The sequence below is a fragment of the Homarus americanus genome, unplaced genomic scaffold (genome assembly GCF_018991925.1).
Source record: "Homarus americanus isolate GMGI-L3 unplaced genomic scaffold, GMGI_Hamer_2.0 scaffold45698, whole genome shotgun sequence".
In the NCBI taxonomy this organism is placed as follows: Eukaryota; Metazoa; Arthropoda; class Malacostraca; order Decapoda; family Nephropidae; genus Homarus; species Homarus americanus.
In genome coordinates this window covers 5,665,428-5,682,231 of record NW_024735554.1, presented here as the reverse complement: position 1 = coordinate 5,682,231, position 16,804 = coordinate 5,665,428, and the positions used below count along the sequence as shown (strand labels likewise).

Genomic DNA, 16,804 nt, shown 5'->3' with positions numbered 1-16,804 from the left:
CATCCATAGGTATACCCAGTGTGTAATAATAATAATAAACGGTTTATTAATAGAGTTGCAGCCGGTGGCTGAAAATATACACTTACATTTGATTTAGACATTATGATATAATGTGCATTGAATACATTTACAGGGCTGTACAGTCCATAAATCAGGAGTTGTTTATTATTTTAACAATAGATGGGATGGTGCTGTTCTTATATCTATCGGTGCGGGCTCTTATGGGCTGAATTTTGTTGTAGTGGCGGACTGAGCGAGGTGGGTGGGAGGCGAGGGTGGTGCAGTAGTCCACGGCCAAACCTTTCCAGTGCTTGGTGGTGGAGGTCACTGAGGGATGGCATTTCCAGGGTGGAGAGAGCGTTGGTGTAGCCGGAGTTTTCTGCGCCGAGTATGATTCTGCAGGCCCTTTTCTGTATGTGACCTTGGCTGTGTGCGTCCTTACATGAACTCCCAAACTCGCAAGATTTACTGATTCAGGCAACAGCCAAGCAGTCACGCACGCACAGTAAGATGCCCAACTGCTTGATTTCGTCTCCTTAATAGAATATAACTAATTTTATTGCCAGCATAAATGCAAAAGTCTCACAAAGGCTTGATGATCAGAATGAGATATTGGTTAAATTACCATCTAAACTTTTAAAGAGTCATGTTGACATAATGAGTCCCAGAAGTGTTATCTCGATAATTTCTACACTGCCAGACGCACCAGGAGTTTCCCACTAGTGTAATATAATGCTTTACTTTGATGAAATACACCTATTACGGGCTACCAAATATGATTATGGGTACGCTCTCATTTCTATATACTGCATTCTAGTTAAATATTACAATACAAGAAAGGCAAAAGGCAGTCACTGTTACTGAATGCTTGTGAATATGATGCAGTCCGCAGTCGGTAGTGAGAGAAGAACAGACGGTTGTTGTCCGTGATTTTTAGTGTTATCCCAGAGTGCACTGTCATAGGTACTGAAGCCAACAATGTCGGGTAATTATTTCTTTGTTGTTTTGTCATGATGGTTGTGTAGAATCCACTACAGATTTACCAACATCTTGTACCCCACACTACCATGACGATTGACGGGTAAGTTAAAAAATTTCGTTCCTCTTTCGTGACATACTTGGATAATAGGATTTACAATGTTGGCGCCCAGTGTCAGTACATTAAGGGCGCGCCCTTACAAAAGAACATAAGAATGGAGGAAAATGCAGCGTGCCTATTGGCCCATACTGGGCAGTCCCATTTACACCCAACCCCGATTGCTCACAATATATCCATCCAACCTGTGTTTGAAGCTACCCAGCGTATTCCCTTAAAAAATATTATATTTCCCTTAATATCCTTTAATATAAAACTTCCGGTGCCAAGAAAATCGGATTATTTCTGTAGAGCAATAATGGAAAACACTGGTCCTGGAGTCTCCCGACCCTGGGACGCTGTGCCGAATAAATTAATGATGCCGATAGTCACATTATTACTCGCGTATTAATTCAAAAGTCAAACAGCTACAGGAAGCAGACTGAAGTGTTGTAAACCTGCTTTGAGAGTGAGTTAGCATGATGCAGCACTGTGATAAGTCATCACCGATTACAGATGCTCTATCTTCCCATAAGTTACTAACAAATATCTTTTATTCTTTTTACCTTGTAGGAATGCAGCTCCTTAAAAACTCACTATAATTAACTAACCATGTATAATTATACAGACTCCATGGATGAAACACCACAGGACCGCATAGAGTAAATGATCATTAATATCAGTAATGTGGTACCCTGCAACCGTCTTTACTACGTAGACCAGACTCGGAGATGGAGGCCGGCAGCGAACCTGTCCATGACCTGTACAGTAGTACTTGAATCTGTAGTAATCGTAAGAAATATGAACTTGGCCAGAATTATTATATTTGATTTTGTTGTTTTCATTATTTGATTCCATATATTTGGATTAGAAAATAAACTCAGTGTTATTTCCAACTACAGTTTTCTTGCCATTTGCTATAAATTGCCGACTGGAAAAACATTGTGCAAGCAATGGTTGGGCGTTCATTGATAACTGGCAACCATTCCATGGCAACGACTACCCGTACAGTAGTGACTTCTGACGGAGTACTCTTGTCTAGCGGGGAATGCAAGTTTAGTTTCTTTAATCTATCTTGATATGGAAGGTTTCTAAGTCCCGGAATCATTTTTGTCATTCTTCGCTGCACCGACTCCAGTGAATTAATATCCATTCTATAATAGGGGCACCAGAACTGAACCGCATAATCGAGGTGCGGCCTGACTAGCGCAAGATATAGTAGCAATAAGACTTCTGCACTCTTATTACTTACACTTCTAGATATAAACCCCAATACTCTGTTTGCCTTATTTCAAACATTAACGCACTGTTTTCTAGGCCGTAGGCCCAGGCTTACAAGTATCCCTAAGTTTCTTATAAGATGACTTCTCTAGATTGATGTTGTTAAGGCTGTATACATTGACAGTTTGTTCTTCCAATATTAAGTACGCTGCACTTGCTGGTGTTGAATTTCATTTGCCATTTTTCTGACCACCCCTGCAGTTTATTTAAATTCTCCTGTAATGCATTTGTATCCTGCCCTGAATTAATCTGCCGCCCTATTTTGGTGCCATCCGCAACTTGCTTATGTCACTGCTGATCCCAGTATCTAGATCGTTTATGTAGATTATGAACAAGAGTGGGCCCAGTACTGACTCCTGGGGAACCCGACTGGTTACACAGCCCCACTCAGACTTAACACCATCTTCGCTGACCCTCTGTGTTCTATAGGTGAGCCATGATTTTATCCAATTTAAAACTTTCCTCTCGATACCCATACCCATACTGGGTATACACTGGCTCCTGAATGTGTCTGAACCAGCTCCAGTATTGGTCAAGTCTGTTCTTGAAAGAGCTCGGTGCCGTCACAACACTGGCAGGTTGTTCCAAGAGTTCACAATTCTCACTCCGAATAAGTTTGCCCTCTCAGTTTTTTGGACTTGTGGCTTCTACAACCTTGAGCTGTGACCCCTTGTGGGGCGAGCGCCTGCCAGCTCCAAGTAAGGACACTTGACTAAGTACTAGTGCCCTTTGAGATGTTTATACATCTTAACTAGTTCTCCCCTTGCCCGTCTATAGTATAAGCTAGGCAGTTGCAGGTGCTCTAATCGCTCTGGACAGCTGAGGTGCCGAAGTGCGGACACCAGTCTGGTGGCTCTCCTTTGGACATTTTCAATCAACTGACATCATGAACGTGTTATGGCCATTATCCAAGCTTGTGTGGGTCAACTGGGATATTCTGATGGTCAAACAACAATGGGAACCCCTCCCCCACCACCACAGTACTGTGCAGTACAAAATAGTATAAAGGAATTGCTATTGTATCTGAAATATACAATATTTATTTACAGTACATCAATCCCCAAATTGTGGTGGGAACCGCGTGTATGTCTTCCGGCCGTTGAATGGACAGACCTTCAGGTTCCGCGTGAAGGCACCCAATGATGCCAACATTTGTCTGTCTGGGGCAGCAGCAGAGGTCCCCCATCACATGTTTGAGATCTTCCTTGGTGGCTGGGGTGGTGGTGAGTCAGGCATCAGGAGGAACAAGAAAGATGACGTCTGCAAGGTTAAGACCCCCAATATACTCAATGCAAATGAGTTTATGGGATTCTGGGTTGTTGTCACCAACAGTGCCATTAAGGTACGATGCTTTAAAGGAATTCATTAATTTTTTTTTTTAGTTCTTATTTATAATGAGAAATTTAGTGCTTTCTCTGTTTAAATGAGTGAGGAATCCTCAGGTTGCTGTGTCTCATTAAAGATGATGGATTCCTAAACATTGTGAAGTGTATAGAAAATTTAACCAAGCAGTACTGTACGTAGTAGTATTTTTGTGTTTGATTTTATAGTGCAATATCTATAGTAATATACACAATTGCATGTACAGTATGGTACCCACTTAAGGCCGAGTATTATAGACTGTACAATTTCAGTATGACCCCTCTATATGTGTGTGTTTTCTTAAATGGTTTTAGATTGGGCGTGAACGGGAGTCAAAACCATTTTTGACCTTCTCAGATGCCATTGCACCCATAAGGGTCACCCACTATGGATACTGCACAGCTTATGGTGCAAGAGGATCCTGGATTTTTGCAGGCAAGTGATATAATACTGGACAGAAAAGCTTATTAATGTGTAGTTAATTACAATGTGGACCTTAGCTAATATTCTTGTGATTTTATTGACTCATAGCTGGCAATTTTGCAGTTACACAATTGCTTTAGTGATGCATTCCCATGTAGAACTAAGTGTTGACTTAACTATACCATATTGTCTTTATCGGTATCTTGTTTAAAAGATCCTGTACCTTAGTTATACAGGTATTAGTTTGTATTTATATTCATTCACATAAGTACAAACCTCATCATTCTGATATTGATATTTAAATAGTTTAATTAGCCAGAAAAATACAGAGACAGTCGATAATAACAACAACACTATTAACATGGCTAAGCCAGTTGAGAGTTACTGTACTCTATAGAAAAGTCCATGTAGGTTAGATTATCCTGTTCATGGTTATGCCCGTGATATCAATGTCCCCCTCTGCAGGTTACACTTGTGAATAAACAGAATGATTCAGTAAAATGCAGGGTTGTTCTAAAATGTTTGAGGATACAATTATAGTTACAATGAAGCCTCTGACATCTTTTCAAACTGCTAGCAGAGTACTGTGCATGTACTGCAGACATCAGTCATGAAATTTTATTCGGGTGGGCTTCCTACTTGTAATGGTCCCGACCCTGATGAACCCACACATAGTGGGAGTAAATTGGTGTCTGATCCTAATGATCCAGAGTATGAGAAAAGCTCTAGGAGGATGAAGACATGTAGTGAGTGAAATTGTGTGGCAGGAGACATATGACCTCCCTTGCTGGCTTTTGTTCTGTCTCTCCTGCTGATGGGGCTGTGGCAGGCTCTAAGTAACACCACTTGGCACATGGAAGGAGGTGCAGAAGTGAGGACAGGAAACTGATGATGGAAGAAAGCGTGGTTAACGTAGAACACAAGATGGGAGAGGGAGGTCGCAGTTGCCCGCCACCATCCATGTGGGGCCCACATGTCTGTCTTCCACCCACCTATGGAAAGGAATTTGCCCAGAGAGAATGTCATGTTTATCCAGTGACAGTTGCAGCCAAAAAAGCACCATGATACAAGGTTCAGTGTTTGGGTAATAATAATAATGATTTATATTTAGTCAATTTGACTAAGGACAGCTGACAAAGCCATGAGAGGCTTGTCATCCCACTTCGACGATCGTCTGTTTTATGCGATTTTTACCGTCTTAGTTAAATAATCAGGTTAGATTAGGTTACATTAGATTAGGTTACTTAACAGCTCCAACATTGCTTAAAACTTTGCTGATCAGACAAGAAGCAGTGTTTCCAACAAGGTATTGCCTTTTTTTCCAGATACCACCAGTTTTACAGTGTAAATATTCATACAAAGTTGTGTATTAAGTTTGACATATTATAAGGAAAACTAGTATTTATAAGGTAAACAAGCTCCACTCTGCTTCACTCGGCACACACATGATCGTGTGTCCACTACGACCAAATCTTTATGTAAACAATCGCTGTCGAGTGTTGGTCAGTGATAACTACAGTACAGTACTGACATTACAATACGTCATCCAATTAGTGTTATTAGTAATAAAAATTAATGTAATTTGTCAGGAAAACTAAAGTATAAGTGGGAATTTTTGTAAGGTAGCACATTACTAAAGTATGTTGGTGGTGGCAGCTACTCCAGGGAGACCCACCAAAGTCATGAAGTGCTGGCCATTAAATAATATATTTTTTCATTGTTAACTCAACTAAACTGACTATTTAAGCAAATAAAAAATGTCAAGTTTTTGGTAACCTAGGGGGTCACTCAGGCTTCTTGGTCATAATCATGAATGGGTTAAGTTTGGTTAAGTTACTTCATAGACAATTCCACTTTGGTTAGTCATTTCATGTGTACATTACTGATTTGTCTGCTTTAAACTCCTCATGTTCACCCATAAAGTTTATCTCTGATGTACAGTACTGTTTACATTATGGACCTGCGACAACTACAGTAATACCCCGCTTTACGCGGTTTCACTTTCCGGATTTCGCATTTACGTGGTACCTCGCCAGAACCGGACTTTCACTTTACGCGGTGCATCTACTCATATACGCGGGAAGCGGCGCGGGCAGGATGCGCACAAGGTCGCCCAGTCATCAAAACCTTACCGAGTTCTTCACCCGCCACCCACCACAGCCGGCCCAAGTCAGTGATAGTGAGGATATGAACTTATATGGACTTTAAGGGGTTTGACAAAGAGGCCCTGCAAGCCTATGTGGTGGATAGTTATACAATTGATACAAGTGATACAGGTGAGGGCCAATAATCTGCCCTCTGCCTCAGAACCAACCCCCCCATCCCTGTGTGCCCAGCCATCTTTTCTACTAATGTAAGTGTTAAGAAAACTAATATTATTGATATTTCTCTTAATTATTAATTGTGTGTGCATACTATCATAAAATTAAGATGTAATTTTTACTGCAACGTAGGTATTGTGTCTGAAAAAGTGGAGTTTGGGGGTCGGGCCAGTCTCTATTGGAATTAATCCCATATGTTCTGTTGTTCACTTTACGAGGTTTTCACTTTCCGCGGTACCCCATGGGTTCAATTGACCGCGTAAATCGGGGTACTACAGTACTGTATTGTATACATTATGGACCTGTGACAACTATTGTATACATTATGGACCTGTGACAACTATTGTATACATTATGGACCTGTGACAACTATTGTATACATTATGGACCTGTGACAACTATTGTATACATTATGGACCTGTGACAACTATTGTATACATTATGGACCTGTGACAACTATTGTATACATTATGGACCTGTGACAACTATTGTATACATTATGGACCTGTGACAACTATTTACATTACGGAACATTCACCAAAATGGTTAGTAAGGTAATAAATGGTAAAATTATATATTTTTTTGTGCAATACTGCAATATAATTTTCATGTTGTTTCAGATGAAGATCCAACACCGTTTGAACCAGAGTCGGTCATGATTAATCAGCGTAAGTATGTAGCTGTTTGTGGATCAGATTTACTTTTACTTTTTTTTTTTTATCCTCTTCGCCACTGATCGGCTTGTTAGCCGCTTGGGTGATCGGTCATGTCTCTGATTACTTTTCCTTTTCATTTATCTTCTTCGCCACTGATCGGCTCGCTAGCCGCCTGGGCGATCGGTCACGTCTCTGTCACTCACTGTTGGCAAATACTGGGCGTGCACCGGCTCCTGAATGTCCTTTACCTTATTTGGTTAATGGCTACCCCGAATAGAGGTGGAAATGCCCAAGGACTCTTATCCTTGGTTATGCCTACACAGGACCCCTCCAGTATTCTTGACAGTATTGTCAAGGGCTATTTTGAAGTCCTGTACTGTTTTTGCTGCAACAGATTGAGCTGGTAAACTGTTCCATAAGCCTATGACCCTCTGTGTGAAGAAGTACAGCATTTCCTTATATTTGTTCTGCATGATATTGGAAGCATAATGTATTGTCTAATGGTAGACCCTGCTGCCATATGGCATTACAAAAATTGTGACCAAGTCTCAGGTTGCTGATCTATCTTTCTGCCTCATTTACACATAATTGCAGGGTCACTGTCTTTTACTATTGACAACACCACAAATATAACCGTACTCACTCTTGATCTGTTTTATTCATTCTATTTTATTCTCCTATGTCAGTTTATATTAATATTGAAGTGGGGCCTTCTCGGATGGGACCCGCTGGTTGGGAAGGTTGTGGACCCCAGGGCCGTATACAGTAATCCAGACTGGGACATACATGGAAGTCATACATTTGAAAGAGCATTTTTCTATCTTTGTATTCAAAGGTATGCTTTATAATTCCCAAATCTAAGTTTGCTTTTCTCTCTTCTGCTCCCACTTGTTGTGCTGCCTTCAGTGAATGATTGTCACAATGCCTAGATCTTTCTCCTTATTTACAGTATCCAGGAAAGTGATGTTAGCAGTGTAGTTGTTATTAGGGTTGTTGTATCCTAGGTGTAGGATCTTGCTTTTTGTAATGTTAAAAGAGTATTTGCCAGTCTCAAGACCATTTGAAGAGATAATGCAGGTTCTTTCTGCATTATGGCCATCATCAGTGGAAGTTAACTGTGGGAGCGTGGCCATCATCAGTGGAAGTTAACTGTGGGAGCGTGGCCATCATCAGTGGAAGTTAGCTGTTGGGACAGTGGCCATTATCAGTGGAAGTTAGCTGTAGGGATGGTGGCCATCATCAGTGGAAGTTAGCTGTAGGGATGGTGGCCATCATCAGTGGAAGTTAGCTGTAGGGATGGTGGCCATCATCAGTGGAAGTTAGCTGTAGGGATGGTGGCCATCATCAGTGGAAGTTAGCTGTAGGGATGGTGGCCATCTCCTAGTTTCTTGACTTCCACTTCTGCACACATGAAGAGGAGAGGGGAAATAGGGAATCTTTTGTCACTGGATAAGGGTTAAGTTTTAAGATGGATCAGATATCCTGTGCAGTATTTCCGAGTGTCTTCCTGTCTCACCAGTTGGGCGTCTCCAGTTAACACGGCAGCCACAGAGACCATCGCCTGCCCTTGGCTTTGTTACTGTACAACCTAACATAGCAACTCCAGTTTGCAACAGTGGAAGTGAGTTCTGTGTTTGCATTTGTATATATTATTCTTTTACTCTACAGTACACTGCATTTACATTTTTCTAAAACATTTTATTGTTTTAATGTGGTATTAGATATTAAATGAAAACCATTACTTATGCACATTACTTATTTACACTTAATCCCTAATACATACCATGGTAATGTGTGGTAGTATTTACTGTTACAAATATACTGTATCATAATACAGCTAATGTGCTTATAATTGCTTTGACGATGTTACCTGCCAATGGTACATATAAATCAGATGATTTCGGTAATTTCCTAAAGGTTGTCTGCCCTAATGAATGTAGAGGTAGAAGGTGTGGATGAGGTTACCGATAAATTACTGGAAGTGCTCTTGCACCAGTTGTTCCAGGCAACAGAGATATCACTTGTATATCATCTTTTATATGCATTGGGTCTCTGTAGTTGTTACAGTCGTAGCAAAATTGACCTTATCAGCTGCAGTCTTTGTGTCCCCAGAGGTGGTTCCCTCATCTTCACTACTTATATACTGTACCTGGGGAAGTTACTCTCTGGGTCATTATAAACCTATTAATAAGTCACTAGTCAACAATAATGACACATTCACCTTACTACATAATGTACTTGTAGAATTTGATATATGAAAATATAGTTCTTTATGTTATAACTTTTAATTGTTGGTGGACTGGTCTAATTACTGACCAAGTCACTGTACTGTGTATGCTTAAACACCTTAGTTGTTGAAGAGCAATAATACCATTATCACAGTAACATAGTGAAACCTCCCTAACGGATTTTCCTCTCCTTTTACAGTCCATTAATTACAAAGTTTCACAGGTATATAAAAGAACATAGTTGACACAGTACTAACTAAAAGATGATCAATATCTCAGCTTTACAGTGGATCCCTTGTAGAAATGGGTCCAAGTGTGCAGCACCAGTTCCTGCTACAGTAGGGAGAAACCCTTCATATGTAGCTGCTGCCCACCATCAAGGAGAGTTTATCCCTGGAGTCCTTCTGCCGGACACCAATGCCTGCTACATATCCTGGGGTGGTACCTCTATTGCCAAACCTAATTACTTTGTAAGTGTTGTGTGTTAATAGGAGAATGAATACTTTTTTTTATCTCTGTAGTAACATAGATACTTAACATTGTTTTAATCTATATAACATTGTTTTATTACCGTATATATTTAACGTTAGGTTTTTAGTATACAGTATACATTTACGGACTAAATATAGCAATAAGGACTAGTTGGCATTACAGTACAATACTGTATAATAACACTAGGCAATAAGTTAATAAACAATTCTGTAACATGGTTCAGAGCAGCTTCCTTTTGGTAATTTTGAGGTGTTGATTTCATTTCTGTGAATAAATATGCTCGGGCACGTACAGTTTATTTGTTATACAAAAAATTAAATATTACACACACAGGAAGCCTCCGATAACGACGGTTCTACTAATGACGATTCATATTTAAGACCCTGGTTAATTTAGGACCCAATTCAATCTACGCCATTATTTGCTTCATATTTACTACAAAAATAGAATTAAAAAAATGAATAAATAAATGAAAATAAATATATCATATAAATAATAACTAAATCCCAATATGTACTATAATAGTAGTAATAATAATAATAATAATAATAATAATAATAAACGCCTTGCGCACGGAGGCTGCCGGGTTTGTGAGTATAAACAGTCGCAGCTGGCGGGCCCTTTGTTTTCACTCATCTGAACAGCAGGAGAAAAACTTTCTCGGGTTTCTTACGGCATTTTTTTTTCTTGTCCCTATTCAACATGAGCAAGAGAGCAAGTGATGGTAGTGCTGGTTCAAAAGCTAAAAGAAGTTTATAAGCTTAGCCGATTAACTAGATGTGTTAAAACGATATGAAAAAGGTGAGAGGTCTGTGGATATTATATGGAGCAAGCAATGAACATACCGGTATTTTATAAAATGAATCCATTGACAGAACAAAGCATTAAAATTAACAGGAACATGAAAAATGCATATGACCTCTACATAAAGATGTTTAATGAGAAAGAAAGCAGCTGTGCAAGGTTCTTTCGACAGCTTTATTATTCAAAGGCCTAAACTACCAACTTCAGCTCCACCATAATAAGCAGCTTCATCAACAACTTCAGGTTCAGTAACAGTTTCAGCAACAACTTTATGGAAAGTTACAGCTTCAGCCAGATTTGAACCTGATGATATACAGTATGTGTCTAGTTATTGGTCTATTATGAATGTCCCAGTACTTTTGCAGCTGCTGAGTAACCCCGGGGGTGCCAACTTCACGTGGCAGTCAGCAAAGCAGGGTAATGTTCCCATGGGAGCCCTGGAGGGTGGCTATACAGTGAATGGGGAAAAACTATTCATCGGTCGCTTCAGTGTTAGTGGGACCGTTGTCTCCGGAAAGGTGAGCACATTAAAGTTATGGTAGAAATACTAATTTTGAAACTTTTACTACCCCTGTTCAGTTATGTGCTGAGGTATCTTTAGGTCGGTTTTGTTCTCTGTAGTGCATTGAGATTGATTTTTCATAATGAAATTGTAACTATTTGGTTTTGGCAACTAGTAAAAGTACACATTATGTAATTGCAGCTTGTTCCTTTTTTATTATAACTCTTAAGTAATGATATGGTGTCAGGCTGTTATCATTAATTCTGTTCAATGAGGTCTCATTTTAAAGGTGACTTAATGTTTCCCAACATGCTGATTAGCTCAGGGAGTAAGGCAGGTCGTTGGGCCACTGGCGAGTTCAACTTTGCTTTACCGTCATCAGACACTGAAATTACCACAGAGACGCTGGGAGTTTTACACCATATGATTCAATGGGATTTTGCCAGTAAACCAAAGGTGAACTTGTCATACATTCTTGTAATAGTAGAATGAAACTTTCTGTAAAGTATGGTACAAAAATCGTATGTTTGTTCGGGTGGCGAGTACACCCTTGTAATAATTAATGTCTCATATTACAGTACTCATCTCTTTTAAATCCTCTTTGTGTGGACCAATATATCCCCCCCTTTTCATTCCACTTTTGCTGATATAAATTTAAAATTTACCTATTTTCATAGTGCCTATAGATTTTCATATACGCACTGTACTGTACTCTGAGTACAGGTGAAACGATTTGTCATGGTGTACATTTTATGTTGTCTCAAGATGTATATACTGTACACACTGCCTTACAGACTTTCGTGGTGATAATGTGAATGCTTGTAATATAGCGGCAACATTGTCCTTACTTGTGGGAGAGAGGAATATGTTGCTCTTATAATACAAATCTTCCAGTGATCTCCACAAAATTTCTAAAACAGTCTGTATACAATTTTCTGAGACACCCTATATATAAGAATGATCTATTTCCAGGTTCACTGCAGTCATAAGGTGTGCTACGTCCCTTACTGGGGTTCAGAGAATAAGAGCGCAGTGTATGAGGTTCTCTGTCTGCAGACTGTCCCATTCTCCTTCCTTGGCGTACAGTAAGGCCAACTGCTACAAACCCCGACCAGAGCAAGGTGGTGAAGATAGATGGATAAATTTCAGAGTTTTACATTAAAGAATTTAATTAAATGCTGTAAGATATCTGGGAGGACTTAAAGAGTTGTAGTACCTGTGTTGATGGAAGTTTGTAATCCTAAGATGAGATAATTTTTGGAGGTTTCTTTTTACACAAGTACAGCATTTTTACCCAAAGAATTAATTAACTTTCCTAAGTACATTATTTCTTTTAGAATTTAAGTATAATTGAACCTCAGAAATAAATAAATCACTCGTCTGAGTCACAGGTTAAGTTAGTTTTAAAGAGAAGAAGAAAAAAGTCCAACTTATGCCGCTGGATCATAACTGAAAATAAAATGCACAAAACAATTAAGATTAGAATAATTTTGATGAAAAACTTTTTGTGAAGATTTGATCATAATTCATAAATATTACTGCTGCCATGGTGCTCTGTATAGTATGTTAGGTCTCAACTCCTTATACAGATAACAAATGCATTCAATATCTGAGTAAGAAAATGTGTTTTTTGCAAATTTTAATTTTAATTTTATCACAGTTATTATGCCATAATTTTTTTTACAAGCATTTACCTAACAGATGTGGGTGTGTGAGAGTCCAGGGCAACAGATAAATCTTTCCTGTGTGCAGGTATGTTTTTAGTATTTTTTAATATGTGGATAATTGTGGTCACAAATACAGTATTTACTATAAATATAACATATGAGAAAAAGTAGATTTTCTTACTTGTAAAAATGGCTGCCAGTTTCTTCACAAGCAGTTGAAGGATTAGGTAGTGGGTTTTACACCTGACCACAGACAACACTTTGGTGGCAGGTGCTGTGCAAAACTTTATACAGTGGGGTATGCTACAACGAATCTAATTGGTTCTAGAACCTTGTTCGTTATAGGATTAATCCATTCCAGGCCCCCAAATACAACCACTTAACACTGAAAAATATAATATAAAATTGTAAAAATTTTAAAAAAGTATCTAAACCCCTGAAATAAAGAATATCATTAATACTTGTAATAAAAAAATAAATAAATTAGTAAAAAAAAATAAATCAATAAAATAAATAATGTTCGTTCTAGGAGTTTCGTTCGTTATAGCATTCTCAATTTTATAGGTAAAACCGTTCGTTTTAGGAATATTCGTGGTAGGATTCGTTCGTTAAAGCATACCCCACTGTACTGTACCGTGTTAAGTTGTGCTGCTTAAACTCTGAGATTCACTCTTTGAGTACAGTACAGGTATTCCTCACTATACGAATGGGTCAAGTTCCTTGAAAACCACTCGTTAAGTAAATATTCATACATAAAATAAAATGACATGGGAAAAATAGAGTACAGTTCACAATGATAAGAAAACCTCATTATAAAACAAAAATGAAATGGCTTTAAAATACTAACTTCAGTACTACTGTAACGAACACATTAAAAATATATATATATAAATTTGGTACATTACCTTAGGAACCATACTTATATAAGCGAGAATGGCTTTTGTATAATGAGAAAGAGGCATAAGAATAGAGTACAATACTGTACTGTACTGTATTTGTAGAGTGAATGTTCGTATAGTGAGGGATTCTGATTTCCCATAATTTGTTAAAGTTACATTTTAATAATCTAATGTACTGCTTTTTTTTTATATGATTTAGTTTCATACAAGGATAAGTTTTAGTTAGGGTAGACAGTAGTTTTTACCAGCCAATATAGGTGTAGATCAGGTACAGAATAAGTTTTTGTTGGGTAAATGTAAGCTTTTTCACTACTGTACGATACAGTTATTGCACTTGATTGTGTCAGCAGTTTTTGTATTGCAATAACTTGCAGCACAGTACTTGCGTACAAAGGTATGTTTTAGTTATAAAATGAGAGAATGGTAACTGTACCACCCTCTGTAAGATGGCCATATTATTGGCAGGTAGTAAGCAGCCACCAAACAGGGAGGTGCTACCACCTGGGAAGATATTGGAAGCATAATGTGTTGTCTGATGGTAAACCCTGCTGCCATACGGCTCATGAAAATTATGACCAAGTCCCAGGTTGCTCATCTGACTTTCTGCCTCATTTACACACAATTGCAGGGTCTCAATTGTTTCTCTTACTATTGACATCACAACATTCATATATTGTTTCTCACTCTTGATTTATTTTTTTAGTTTTTGTATTTATTTATGGTTATTTTTTTTTTATTAATTTTATTAATTGTTGTAATAATAATAATAGTTATTATTATTATTATTATTATTATTATTATAATAATAATAATAATTATTATATTTTATTATATTTTCGCCCCCCCAGGCCCTGATGTGGGTCATTACCTGTGCCCGGGTGGATTAATCCCCGGAAAAAAAAGGTTTTGTTATTAGGTCTCAGGCTGGTACAGTACAGTACAGTTCAGTAATTTAATTAAAATATAATTTTAAAGTTATGTTTACAGTAATTTAGAATTGCATAAATAATTAAAGGACCAATTGTATTAAAAAATTGTGTTATTAATTCAAATGAATGCCACAAACCAAGATATATGTCCCAGGACTGTGTTGATAAGTTTTGCTACTTGGTGTTATATACTGTATATGTATGTGTATATGCTGCATTTATTGATTATATATACATTATATATTATGTTACTTCTTACCAAAGTCAGAAAGTGTTTAGGCTTGTGTAAACACGAAATGTGTTCGGCACATTGTAACCAACAATAGAGAATAAACGCCCAGCCAGACTGACCATGTGACTTGTCATTCTCCCATTAAATAATGCAAGATACTACACTTGGGTGATATTATCAGTGCTGAAGCTTGTTCAGCTGTAAGAAGTTTAGGGAGTTATTGCCTTTATTGATGGCACGAAGACTTTCCCTCCACACAAAATTAAAGATGTACTGTATGCAACTGGCATGAGAAGTTTGATGTTATTTGGTACAGTAGTTAAACATTGGCAGTTAAAGAGGATGGGGAATGTATTCTCAAGTGAGCTAAAATGAGAATGGTGATGTGTAATGTGACACTGAAAGATGAGAAGCTGTGTTCAGAGCTAAGAAGGTGGCTGGGAGTATTGGTGAGTTCTGTGTAAAGGTATGCTGAGATGGTTTGGGCATGAGAGAATGGAGGAGACCAAGTGGTTCAAGGTATGAATGTGGAGGGGAGGAGAGCCAGGGGCAGGCCAAGAATGACATGGGGTGATATTGTAAGAAATTACCTCAGAGATAAAAACCTTACAAGAAACTGTACACACACGGAGAGCTGCCATCAAGTAATTATGGCTAACCCACGCAAGTTTGGAAAACTACAATGATGATTATGTACTGTATAATATTTCTTGTCCTTCGTATCTTATGCCTGTCTTTAATTACTGTTTTCAGTGAACAATGTTTTCTTACATTCATATACTGTACTGCACACTTGGGGACACACATGTCTGAACTAAGACACTGCTGATACACACACACACAAGTCAAGTTATGGTTTAATAGGTGATCAAGCAGCTAGCAAGTGTTTTACTCAATAAGGTATTTCTTACTCCCTAACTCAGCGAAAAGAAAAAAAATATGTAGGTATTGTACATTTTAAATATCTGTCATTTCGTCCACAGTTGTAATTAGAATAACACAAAAACTTGGGTACTACACTGAAATTGGTTAAACAAAAAAATCAATCAATAAAAAAACACTGTTAGTCATACACAACCGTAACATCAAAATTGCTTTGCTATTTCTTTGTTAGCAAACACTTACAATACTGTACACAAAGTTTTCTATTATTACTTATTTTCTATTATCTTCATATAAAATTCAATAAAACTGGTTATCACAATTGACAATGTAAAAGGTTTAAGTAGTGTAGTTCTGTTCTTATATAACAATATTGCAAATTCATAAATACTCTTAAAGGTATCAACAATATTTATATAATTTTAATAATTCAATTAATACAAAAGATGCACACCAGTAAAACAAACATGTACATTCTTGTTCAAGATTCTTCGAACACTGTTGGAGACAGCTGGCAACTCAAGGCTGTTACTATAGTACGTAGTATAATATAATACGAAACAACAAAGCCCAACCATTAAATTAAGAAACGGGGAACTAAGTAACCGATCACTTTAACATTTATTCATATTTTTTACTACATACTATAGTAAACAAATGGCCTTAAGTTGCCAGCTGTCTCCAGCAGTGTTTGAAGAATCTTGAATGAGACTGTACGTTCCCCAGACTTAGTAAGCACAACAGATATTGTACTCTTGTTTCTTAGTCAAGGATGAAGAAGCATCATTGAGTTGTGGACAGCTGCCTCAACAGTACAAAGAAAACAATACCATTCTGGGGTAGTTTATCATATTATTTGATTTATTTACAGTCTCTCCTCAACTTACGACAACCCGGACATACGAAGGCCATGGTCGTATAAAATATTTTTTACATTACGTATTTTCGAGTCCCGACGTTAGTTATCGCGCTGTGTACCGACAATTTTTTTTTGAGTTTCCCTTTAAAATGGCTGGCAAGTGTAAAAGTGAGAGTTCTCGTGGTGCTGAGA

General features: G+C 38.0%; 1 protein-coding gene across 6 annotated transcripts; it reads left to right on the top strand.

The window, feature by feature from the left end:
- The first annotated feature begins 401 nt into the window (after positions 1-401).
- LOC121871457 lies at positions 402-14,990 on the top strand. Of its 6 annotated transcripts, XR_006089876.1 has the most exons (10): positions 868-985; positions 3,406-3,698; positions 4,033-4,153; positions 7,083-7,130; positions 8,638-8,739; positions 9,626-9,816; positions 11,008-11,160; positions 12,117-12,265; positions 12,846-12,896; positions 14,559-14,990. XR_006089876.1 is itself a non-coding variant. In XM_042373789.1 (9 exons), exons 1-8 carry the CDS (start codon positions 979-981, stop codon positions 12,231-12,233), a joined length of 1,032 nt encoding a protein of 343 aa, XP_042229723.1. In that variant the 5' UTR covers positions 868-978; the 3' UTR covers positions 12,234-12,265; positions 12,846-13,201. The 6 variants fall into 6 exon arrangements, 4 of the variants coding, with proteins under 4 accessions (XP_042229726.1, XP_042229723.1, XP_042229722.1 ...); XR_006089875.1 differs by having other exon boundaries at positions 12,117-12,896; XM_042373789.1 differs by lacking the exon at positions 14,559-14,990 and having other exon boundaries at positions 12,846-13,201.
- Positions 14,991-16,804: the final 1,814 nt, after the last annotated feature.

What these genes read in the sequence shown, in the direction of transcription:
- LOC121871457 (XM_042373788.1), top strand. An exon ending in TCACCAACAGTGCCATTAAG is followed by an intron (nt 3,699 to 4,032) that starts GTACGATGCTTT and finishes AAATGGTTTTAG; the next exon opens with ATTGGGCGTGAACGGGAGTC. An exon ending in GTCGGTCATGATTAATCAGC is followed by an intron (nt 7,131 to 8,637) that starts GTAAGTATGTAG and finishes CTGTCTCACCAG; the next exon opens with TTGGGCGTCTCCAGTTAACA.